Source organism: Suncus etruscus, chromosome 11 (assembly GCF_024139225.1).
Source record: "Suncus etruscus isolate mSunEtr1 chromosome 11, mSunEtr1.pri.cur, whole genome shotgun sequence".
NCBI lineage: Eukaryota > Metazoa > Chordata > Mammalia > Eulipotyphla > Soricidae > Suncus > Suncus etruscus.
The window spans coordinates 17,930,426-17,941,878 of NC_064858.1; the positions used below are offsets into that span (position 1 = coordinate 17,930,426).

Consider the following 11,453-nt stretch of genomic DNA (forward strand, 5'->3'; position numbering starts at 1 on the left):
TGAATCTCTGCAGTATCTGTAGTGATCTCCCCCTTTTCATTTCTAATACGAGTTACCAAGTTTCTCTCCCTCTTTTTCTTTGTGAGTTTTGCCAATGATCTATCAATCTTGTTTATTTTTTCAAAGAATCAACTTCTGCTTTTGCTGAAGATGCTATTATTTTAAGCAAATAATTCTCAAAGAAGAGGCCAGAGCGATAGCATAATGGGCAGGGCATTTTCCTTGCATGCAGCCCACTGTAGTTAGATCTCCAGTATCCCATATGGTTCTCAGAGCCTGCCAACAATGATTTCTAAGCACAGAGCCAAGAGTAACTGTTGGGTGTGGCCTACTCCCAAAATAAAAATAATAAAATAATTCATAAATAGAAAGACAAAAACTTTATGCTACATTCAAATGTGGTATGTCAAGAAAAAGGAAAAGCATAGACAATGTCCAACTAGAACAAATTCCTTAACTCTGACCACAAAACTGAGATTACCAAGTAGATGAGGGGAAAAAATGTAAATTGTATAGTGGACATATGTAGGGATATCGAGACTGTGATTGTGGGTGTAGTGTGGTAAAATCTATCTCTAAAATTTGTTAATTTGTATTTATAAAATGAGTTAACTCAATCAAATGATTTTGTTGTTGTTTTGGGGCCACACCGGTGACACTCAAGCGTTACTCCTGTCTATGCACTCAAAAATCACTCCTGGCTTGGGGTACCATATGTGATGTTGGGGCCCCAGACACCGTGTTCCATCCTAGGTTAGCACATGTAAGGCAAAAACCCTACCACTTGAGCCACAGCCCCATCTCTTGTACACTTCTCTTTTATGTAGCTGGCCTAGGTTCTCTTCCTGACATCCTGAACCTTGTAGAGTAATCCTTGAGCATAGAGCCAGAAGTTAGCACTATGCACAGCTGAGTATGTGAAGGAAGGAAGGAAGGGAGGGAGGGAGGGAGGGAGGGAGGGAGGGAGGGAGGGAGGAGGGGAGAGAGAGAAAAAGAAAGGAAGAAAGGAAGAAAGAAAGAGAGAGAAAGAAAGAAAGAAAGAAAGAAAGAAAGAAAGAAAGAAAGAAAGAAAGAAAGAAAGAAAGAAAGAAAGAAAGAAAGAAAGAAAGAAAGAAAGAAAGAAAGAAAGAAAGAAAGAAAGAAAGAAAGAAAGAAAGAAAGAAAGAAAGAAGAAAGAAAGAAAGAAGAGAGAGAAAGAAAGAGAAAGAAAGAAGAAAGAAAGAGAGAGAAAGAAGAAAGAGAGAAAGAAGAAAGAGAGAAAGAAGAAAGAACAAAGAGAGAAAGAAAGAAATAATAAATGAAATAAAGAAATAAAGAAAGAAAGAAAGAAAGAAAGAAAGAAATAAAGAAAGAAAGAAAGAAAGAAAGAAAGAAAGAAAGAAAGAAAGAAAGAAAGAAGAAAGAAAGGAAGGAAGGAAGGGAGGAAGGAAGGAGGAAGGGAGGGAGGGAGGAAAGGAGGGGGGAGAGAGAGAGAAAGAAAGAAAGAAAGAAAGAAAGAAAGAAAGAAAGAAAGAAGAGAGAGAAAGAAAGAGAAAGAAAGAAGAAAGAAAGAGAGAGAAAGAAGAAAGAGAAAGAAAGAAGAAAGAGAGAAAGAAGAAAGAAAGAACAAAGAGAGAAAGAAAGAAGAAAGAAAGAAAGAAAGAAAGAAAGAAAGAAAGAAAGAAAGAAAGAAAGAAAGAAAGAAAGAAAGAAAGAAAGAAAGAAAGAAAGAAAGAAAGAAAGAAAGAAAGAAAGAAAGAAAGAAAGAAGAGAAAGAAGAGAAAGGAAGGAAGTAAGGGAGGAAGGAAGGAGGAAGGGAGGGAGGGAGGAAAGGAGGGGGAGAAAGAAAGAAAGAAAAAGAAAGAAAGAAAGAAAAGAAAGAAAGAAAGAAAGAAAGAAAGAAAGAAAGAAAGAAAGAAAGAAAGAAAGAAAGAAAGAAAGAAAGAAAGAAAGAAAGAAAGAAAGAAAGAAAGAAAGAAAGAAAGAAAGAAAGAAAGAAAGAAAGAAAGAAAGGGGGCCGGGCGGTGGCGCTGGAGGTAAGGTGCCTGCCTGCCTTGCCTGCGCTAGCCTAGGATGGACCGCGGTTCGATCCCCCGGCGTCCCATATGGTCCCCCAAGCCAGGAGCGACTTCTGAGCGCATAGCCAGGAGTAACGCCTGAGCCTCAAATGGGTGTGGCCCAAAAACCAAAAAGAAAGAAAGAAAGAAAGAAAGAAAGAAAGAAAGAAAGAAAGAAAGAAAGAAAGAAAGAAAGAAAGAAAGAAAGAAAGAAAGAAAGAAAGAAAGAAAGAAAGAAAGAAAGAAAGAAAGAAAGAAAGAAAGAAAGAAAGAAAGAAAGAAAGAAAGAAAGAAAGAAAGAAAGAAAGAAAGAAAGAAAGAAAGAAAGAAGAGAAAGAAAGAGAAAGAAAGAAGAAAGAAAGAGAGAAAGAAAGAAGAAAGAGAGAAAGAAGAAAGAAAGAACAGAGAGAAAGAAAGAAAGAAAGAAAGAAAGAAAGAAAGAAAGAAAGAAAGAAAAGAAAGGAAGGAAGGAAGGAAGGGAGGAAGGAAGGAGGAAGGGAGGGAGGAAAGGAGGGGGGAGAGAGAGAGAAAGAAAGAAAGAAAGAACGAAAGAAAGAAAGAAAGAAGAGAGAGAAAGAAAGAGAAAGAAAGAAGAAAGAGAGAGAAAGAAGAAAGAGAAAGAAAGAAGAAAGAGAGAAAGAAGAAAGAACAAAGAGAGAAAGAAAGAAGAAAGAAAGAAAGAAAGAAAGAAAGAAAGAAAGAAAAGAAAGAAAGAAAGAAAGAAAGAAAGAAAGAAAGAAAGAAAGAAAGAAAGAAAGAAAGAAAGAAAGAAAGAAAGAAAGAAAGAAAGAAAGAAAGAAAAGAAAGGAAGGAAGGAAGGGAGGAAGGAAGGAGGAAGGGAGGGAGGGAGGAAAGGAGGGGGAGAAAGAAAGAAAGAAGAGAGAGAAAGAAAGAAAAGAAAGAAAGAAAGAAAGAAAGAAAGAAAGAAAGAAAGAAAGAAAGAAAGAAAGAAAGAAAGAAAGAAAGAAAGAAAGAAAGAAAGAAAGAAAGAAAGAAAGAAAGAAAGAAAGAAAGAAAGAAAGAAAGAAAGAAAGGGGGGCCGGGCGGTGGCGCTGGAGGTAAGGTGCCTGCCTTGCCTGCGCTAGCCTAGGATGGACCGCGGTTCGATCCCCCGGCGTCCCATATGGTCCCCCAAGCCAGGAGCGACTTCTGAGCGCATAGCCAGGAGTAACGCCTGAGCCTCAAATGGGTGTGGCCCAAAAACCAAAGAAAGAAAGAAAGAAAGAAAGAAAGAAAGAAAGAAAGAAAGAAAGAAAGAAAGAAAGAAAGAAAGAAAGAAAGAAAGAAAGAAAGAAAGAAAGAAAGAAAGAAAGAAAGAAAGAAAGAAAGAAAGAAAGAAAGAAAGAAAGAAAGAAAGAAAGAAAGAAAGAAAGAAAGAAAGAAAGAAAGAAAGAAAGAAAAGAAAGGAAGGAAGGAAGGAAGGGAGGAAGGAAGGAGGAAGGGAGGGAGGGAGGAAAGGAGGGGGCAGAGAGAAAGAAAGAAAAAGAAAGAAAGAAAGAAAGAAAGAAAGAAAGAAAGAAAGAAAGAAAGAAAGAAAGAAAGAAAGGAAGGAAGGAAGGAAGGAAGGAAGGAAGGAAGGAAGGAAGGAAGGAAGGAAGGAAGGAAGGAAGGAAGGAAGGAAGAAGAAGAAAGAAAGAAAGAAAGAAAGAAAGAAAGAAAGAAAGAAAGAAAGAAAGAAAGAAAGAAAGAAAGAAAGAAAGAAAGAAAGAAAGAAAGAAAGAAAGAAAGAAAGAAAGAAAGAAAGAAAGAAAGAAAGAAAGAAAGAAAGAAAGAAAGAAAGAAAGAAAGAAAGAAAGAAAGAATACAAAGACAATTTTTTTATGCTCCTTATTTCCAAATCAATTTCTTGGAGACTTGTGAAGATAAGTGACATTACTGTTTGATAAAATAATAATTCTGGTTGCTGGAGCAGTGGCACACGGGGTAGAGTATCTGCCTTGCTGCACTAACCTAGAACAAACAGTGATTTGATGCTCCAGTGTCCCATATGGTCTCCCCACTCAGGAGCAATTTTTGAGCTCATAGCCAGGAGTGACCCCTGAGCAAAAACAAAAACAAAAAAAAATAGTAATTCTGACTGCTTGGAGAAGATTAATATAGGAACAAAGAGTAAAAGAAAGGATATTACTCAAGAAGCCATTGACTGGAGCAATCTAGATGAGAGCAGAAGGTAGAGAAATGGGCGTAGTAGGAAGCAGTGAATTTGGGATCTATTTCAAAGACAAAGCTTACTTATTAAGTGAGTCATGTAAGTAATGAGTAAATAAAAAGTCGAGGATTACTCCAAGAATTTGGCCTGGGAATGTGGAAGATTGAGCTATAATGTACTGAAATGAGAAAGATGATGGGTGGAGATGAATATTTGAGAGGAGGTCCAGTCTATAAGTAGAGGCATAGAAAATATTTGATATAGTTATTGACATGTACCTAGTCAGGGAATGGTGATTTCTTGTTGTGTACAAATACAATTCTGGGCTTAGTTAAACATGTTTGGTCAAAATCCTGTTGTCCTGAATACTGGGGAGTGTCCTAAAGGAAGTCTGACCTAATAGAAAATGTTTTAGTCCTTGACAGTATAATAAGTACATTCCTTGTATTTAAAAAAAAAAGTTTTATTTATTTATTAATTCATTGATTGGTTTCTCAGTCACACCCAGAGGCTCTCAGGGTTCACTCCTGAATCTGCACTCAGAAATTACCACTGGCAGGATGGGGGACCATATGGAATGCTGGGAATCAAACCGGGTCCTTCCTCGGTCAGCTGCATGCAAGGCAAAAGCCCCACTGCTGTGCTCTCTCTCTCTCTCTCTCTCTCTCTCTCTCTCTCTCTCTCTCTCTCTCTCTCTCTCTCTCTGGCCCCTGTATTTAATTCTTAATCTAAAACTTGTAGGAAAGCAAGGATGTTGTAATTTAAAAACCAAAATGTATTTAGGCCTATATAGAGTACTATTTTGGTATTCATCCTGATAGTCCAGCTCCCTATAAAACAGAGGACACTAAAGAAAAAAAAAAAAAAAACCCATAAGTGTAACATAAACTATTGGTGGAAATGGAATTGAAATAAACCCTTGAGTAATCCATTGTGAATGATTTTTTTTATAATCTTGTGCTTTTATGTTAGTTAGTTAGTTAGTTAGTTGGTTAGTCGGTCAGTTAGTTAGTTAGTTAGTTAGTTAGTTAGTTAGTTAGTTAGTTAGTTAGTTAGTTAGTTAGTTAGTTAGTTAGTTAGTTAGTTAGTTAGTTAGTTATGGGCAAGTACTAAGACATGCATCTATGTACTAATTTGATGTGATTGTTCTTGTTTCAAGAAAAAAAATCTCTGCACTAATTTGAGTTTGTATTTTTACTAGAAAAGAGTTGTGGAATGAAAAGTATTAAGAGAACAATAAAGAAAGCTTGTTTCTTTTCTTAAGTTTAAGATATTAAAACATCACATAACAGAATATTAAATAAAAGAAAAGATTCAAGACAATTCTATTTATGCTTAAATACACAAATATAAATAAAAAATAAACTCTGCCCAGGTACTGGGTATTTGGATATAAATACATATCGAAAATGAATCTTCAGTTTTTGAGGATAGAAAAAAAATAAACAATAAACATAGCTTAAAAATATGACAGCTTAACTACTTGAGTTCTAATAAATTAAATGTAAATAGTTGGACGATTTTTAGGGAGAAGATGGGAGGGAGCAGTAGCCCTTCGGAGGTTAAAATGCTGAGGCTGAGTTGGCATCCTTGAATTGTAGAATCCAGCTTGTTGAAGAGGAATTGGACCATGCTCAAGAATGCCTGACGACTGCCTTGCAAAAGCTGGAGGAAGCTGAGAAAGCAGCTGATGAGAGTGAAAGAGAGATGAAGATCATTGAGAACCAGGTCTTAAAAGATGAAGAAAAAAAATGCAACTTAAGGAATTTCAACTTGTCCCAGCCCCGCAGGACCTAGTTATTTGAGGGGCTGAGAGGAACCGTACCTGGAAAGGAATGGGTGAGTAAGAAGGAGGAGACCAAGCAAATGGTTGTCAAGGTCTACTTTATTGCAGAAAAAAACAGGCTTTTTAAAGACAGGTTTTAAAGGGAGGGATGTGGGCAAACAGGAACAAGCAGATATCCTGACATATCTTATGGTCAATCTTTATGAGCCAGAAATGGTGCATATTTATTTGCTAATCTTAACTAGGAATATCTAAAACCTACAGATGTCAACATACTTCCTGGAATACAGAGCCAACTGTGACAGTTCCTCATTTCTTAGAGTCCAAATTCTGGTAAACAGCCAAATGCCACAGATCACTACTCAGGCTGATGGTGGGGGATGTATAAACAGCCATTTTATATTGCCTGGCTCCTGACATCAACTCAAAGAAGCCAAGCCCATTGCAGAAGAAGCAGATAGGAAGTTGGTGATTATTGAGGGTGATTTGCACACAGAGGAGCAGGCTGAGCTGGCAGAGTCCCATTGCGGAGAGATGGATGAGCACATCAGACTGATGGACCAGAGCATGAAGTGTCTGAGTGCTGCTGAGGAAAAGTATTCTCAAAAAGAAGATAAATATGAAGAAGAGCTAAAGATTCTTACTGATAAACTTAAAGAGGCAGAGACCCCTGCTAAAATTGCTGAAAGATTGGTAGGTAGCCAAGATGGAAAAGACCATTTATGATTTGAAAGATAAACTGAAATGCACCAAAGAGGAGCACCTGTGTATACAAAGAATGCTGGACCAAACTTTGCTGGACCTGAATGAGATGTAGAGGACCCTGAGTCCTGCCCTGACTCTGTGCCTCCCTCCAACCCTGACTCAGCCTAAGGCCAGCATGCTGAGGCTTAACTGGAAGGCGCTCTCTCTCTCTCTCTCTCTCTCTCTCTCTCTCTCTCTCTCTCTCTCTCTCTCTCTCTCTCTCTCTCTCTCTCTCTCTCTCTCTCTCTCTCTCTCTCTCTCTCTCACCCCTTCCCACACTCCCACCCCACCCCCACCCCCCTGCTATCTTTTGGGCCAAACTCTCTTTGCCTCTCCTTCAGAGATTTTCTTTGGAAAAGAGATAAAGCACCTTTCAGAACAACATCTAAGGAAATAATGCTAAGTATCTTTAAAAGCATGTTGTCAAAGGTACGCATTTTGTCTTTTACCCTTTTTTGTTGTATAAGCCATTTGTAAGACATTCCAAGTCATTCTACAGTTTTGAGGCAGCAGGCTAATCCTTTCTCTTTCGGAAGGGAACTTTTTAGCTGAATGAATTTTGCCCTCTCTTTAGAGAAGGGAAAGGAGATATACATAGCCCAAAGAAAGACTCCACTATGGGGAAACTTCAGCTCTGTACAAAGTCTAGCCAGATAGTGAAAGGGATTCTAAGAGGAGTTAGTCAAAAATATGCTGTTTAGTCTTTCAGCTTTAAGATATCAGTGGGTAACTTTTTTTATTTATTTATTTTTTTGATTTTTAAATAAGTGGCTCAAGGGGCCAGAGTGATAGTATTGTGGGTCTTGCATATGGCTGCCCTGAGCACAGCAGGGTATGGCCTAAGGCAGGGGGGGGGGGGAACGGACAACAAAGACAAGTGACTCAAATTAAGATACTGAGACCAAATCCTCTCTCTCTCTCTGTCTGTCTGTCCGTCTCTCTCTCTCACTCCCCTCTCTCTCTGTCTCTGTCTGTCTGTCTGTCTCTCACTCTCTCTCTCTCCCCTCTCTCTCTCCTCTTTCTCTCTCCCCTCTCCCTCTCCCCTCTCCCTCTCCCCTCTCCCTCTCCCCTCTCCCTCTCCCCTCTCTCTCTCTCCCCTCTCCCCCTCTCTCCTCTCTCCCTCTCCCCTTTCTCCCTGTCCCCTCTCTCCCTCTCCCCTCTCTCCCTCTCCCTCTCTCCCTGTCCCCTCTCCCCCTGTCCCCTCTCCCTGTCCCCTCTCCCTGTCCCCTCTCCCCCTCCCCTCTCTCCCCTCTCTCCTCCCCTCTCCCCCTCTCCTCTCCCCCTCTCTCTCCTCTCTCTCTCCTCTCTCTCTCTCTCTCTCTCTCTCTCTCTCTCTCTCTCTCTCTCTCTCTCTCTCTCTCTCTCTCTCTCTCTCTCTCTCTCTCTCTCTCTCTCTCTCTCTCTCCCTCTCCCTCTCTCCCTCTCTCCCTCTCTCCCTCTCTCCCTCTCCTGTTAAATCCAGCTAACTGGCCTGGCCCCAGATTGGGGTCCTGGGACTGGAGATCCCTCGATCCCAGGTAGGGGTCTTAGAAATCAGGGATGCCCAGGGGTACCAGGAAGAAAAACACCAGCAGCCGAATGAGGAGCCACAACCTTGAGTATGCAATCACAAGCAGGTTTAATCAGAGTGCTCTGGGCCCACTTTGCAGTGAGACACCCCCCCCCCCCCAGCATCATAACACGTAGGTTTTTAAGAAGTTTTACATGGTAATTATCAATCAGATCAATGCAATCCATAGGTTGTACAGATTGACTGAGATTGAATTTCACCAATGACAGTCTCAGGAAATGGCTCAAATCCTGCCCCTTCATGACCTCACAGGAATCCCACATTGGGCCTGATGTTCTTTTCTATCAGGATGGAGGTGCTACTTTGGATTATGGGCTTGACCGTGGGGGAGGTCATGGATTTATTTTATTATTAAAGAATTTCAGCAAACTGATAACATAAGCAAAATTAGTGTTAATTCTAAGCTTAGAGTCTATTTTCCCTGGGTGCCTGCTTAGTGCTTGAGTGTACTATTTTATGTTTACTATGGGCCCCAAATTTGTTTTGTTGTATTTCACTGTGTTCTAATGTTTCTTAAAACTGCTTCTATGAGACAGCAGGCAGCTAACTCAGAGGTCTGCCCCAAGCAGTGGCTCTGCCTGCCTATTAGGGGTTTTGAAATAACTTGCTAAAAAAAAATAATCTTTAAACCAAGAAGGGGTATTTATAAGTTATATAAAGAGGAGAAAACCACAACTTCCTATAAACTATATTATTTTAAGCTCCGAATCTTTTATTGGGCAAAATTCTTCTGTTCTCTCTTTGTCTGCAGATGTCTTCCTGTCAGAAAAATATTTGTTAAGTGTGCCTGGGCTCTCTTTATCTTCAGGAGCCAGGGTACCTTAGGTTTGGGGAATCTGCCCAGCTGTGAGGGTTAACTTTTGCCTATCAGGGACCTTGGGCAGTTAGGGAAAAGTTAGCTAATATAAAAAATGAAATATTATTTTCAAGTCAGAAAAACACAAAATGTCAAACTAAAAAAATCTCACAAGATCCTAGAAAATCAAAAGTTACACACCAAAAAAAAAAAAAAAAAGTTACACACCAAAATAAAAAGTTAAAAGGTTACACCCCAAAATCAAAGGTCACCTTTTTTTCAGACTCAACAGTCCATTGTCTGTATGGAAAGTACCTTTGCCTAAGAGTGTGTTTACTTGCTGTTTTTCATCTAAGTCTCAAAAATTACTTAAAAATTAATAAAATATCTGGTTATGTAGAAGTAATTTTATTTATTCCTAAAATACAAAATTAATTATTTAGCTTTTCCAAATGCATTTGAAATATGATTTGAAATCATAAGACAGCTCATCTTTTTTTTTTTTTTTTGGTTTTTGGGCCACACCCGGTAACGCTCAGGGGTTACTCCTGGCTATGTACTCAGAAGTTGCTCCTGGCTTGGGGGACCATATGGGACACTGGGGGATCGAACCGAGGTCCGCCCAAGGCTAGCGCAGGCAAGGCAGGCACCTTACCTTTAGCGCCACCGCCCGGCCCCGACAGCTCATCTTTTAAGAAACGAAGCTTAAAAAAATCTAATACCTTTCTATTAAATTCACAACAAAACCTATCTATTATTCTGGGTTCTAACCCCAATACCTCATATCTGCAGAGCACCATGTGAATAGCCCCTGGGCTCTGTCACGTGAGGTTCAAATGCTTCCCCCACTAAATTCTAAAGCTGTAACCAGCATTTTTATAGAATCAACATAGACTTTCCCCCAAAATTAAATGGTCTATTTGTAAGTATGATATGCTCTACAGTCTCAGTTATACCTGAAGAATGCAGATATGCATACCTAGTCTGTGAGTACTGTGTTAGAGTATTGTGTGCATGTTTCCACATTAACATTCTATATTATTGCTCTATTTTTTTTTATTTAAACACCGTGATTACAAACATAATTGTAGTTGGGTTTCAGTCATAACAAGAACACCCCCTTCACCATGCAACCTTCTCATCACCAGTGTTCCCATCTCTTCCCTCCCCACCCCCTCTACTTTTAAATAGTCCTTCATTAGAAATACCCCACACCCATTTTACCCTCTGTGTCTTTATTTGAAAAACACTTGTGGTGTTAGGGTCCAATTGAAGGATGAAACCACACAAATTGGAATAAAACTTAAACTTATTCTGCCTACCAACAGCTCCTAACCTGTCAGGGTTCTCTCCCCCAGGGATGAAAGAACCCCGCCCAAGGTCATGAATAGGATTATATAGGATAGGGATATAGGGAGGTTCTAGCATACTGATGATTATTAAAATGATTGGCTGTCATCTAGAGTTACCTTCCCATTGCTGCCTTTGTCCAGTCCAGATATCCAGATATCCTGATATGGCCATGTAGCTTGGAGCAGTGCAAATGGAAATGGGCTTGTGACCTCAGCATGTGGTCCTTACAAAATGGTGTCTCTCCCTGCTCAGACTCTAAGAAGAAGCCTGACATATGGCTTTTAAAAAAATGGTGTCCCTCCTTGTTCAGAATTCAGGTCCCAACAGTGAGGTGAAGGGAGGTCAACACTGGTGGTGGGGAATTGCCCTAATTCACTGTCACTCTGTACCTTAAATACAACTGTGAAAGACTTGTAATTCCCATGGGTCTCAATAAAAATTATTTTAAAAAATTTAATGTAATTTATAAAAATACTTGTGCTTTACAAAAGGAAATCCCACCTATAATTAAAAAACCCTTTTAAAACTTTCTACCACCTATATGACAAAACCCAAATCACTTCCTCTCTCTCCCCCTATCTCACCCCTTTCTCCCCCACTTCCTCCTCTTTCTCACTTCCTCCCTCTCTCACTCACTACCCCTCCCCCTCAAAGCATCATTTGAGTCCTTTGATTCTTAGTTCCATGGAAACAGGCACCATGTTTTCTACCAGCTCTAAATAATAGTTGAAATAATCTCTATCTCAGTGGTGGCACTTTCCATAGAAAGCTTTGAGGAGCTCTACTCCTCTCTACTCACCCCAAAGAAGAAAAGATCAATTTATATGGGCAGAAGGAAGTGGAGGCAATAAAAAAAAAAAAAAAAGCTAACAAAAGGTCACCATAGGAGACCTTCTCTTAGGAGACCAGGTCTCTTCTGTGGGACTCTCTCCTTAATGCTCAGCAGAAAATTCCAAGTTGACTGATTTTAGACCTCATCAAAAGAGTTAGGGGAACTGAAATGAAATTGGGTATTTATC

General features: G+C 39.6%; 1 protein-coding gene across 1 annotated transcript; it reads left to right on the forward strand.

Moving 5' to 3' along the window:
- Positions 1-1,231: 1,231 nt before the first annotated feature.
- LOC126022839 (tropomyosin alpha-3 chain-like) lies at positions 1,232-6,868 on the forward strand (the record flags this gene model as incomplete). The annotated part of the gene is given in 4 exon segments (XM_049783872.1): positions 1,232-1,277; positions 5,750-5,950; positions 6,390-6,664; positions 6,666-6,868. Coding segments are annotated over 4 exon segments (645 nt in total), but the record flags the coding sequence as incomplete, so codon positions are not given.
- Between the last annotated feature and the right edge of the window lie 4,585 nt (positions 6,869-11,453).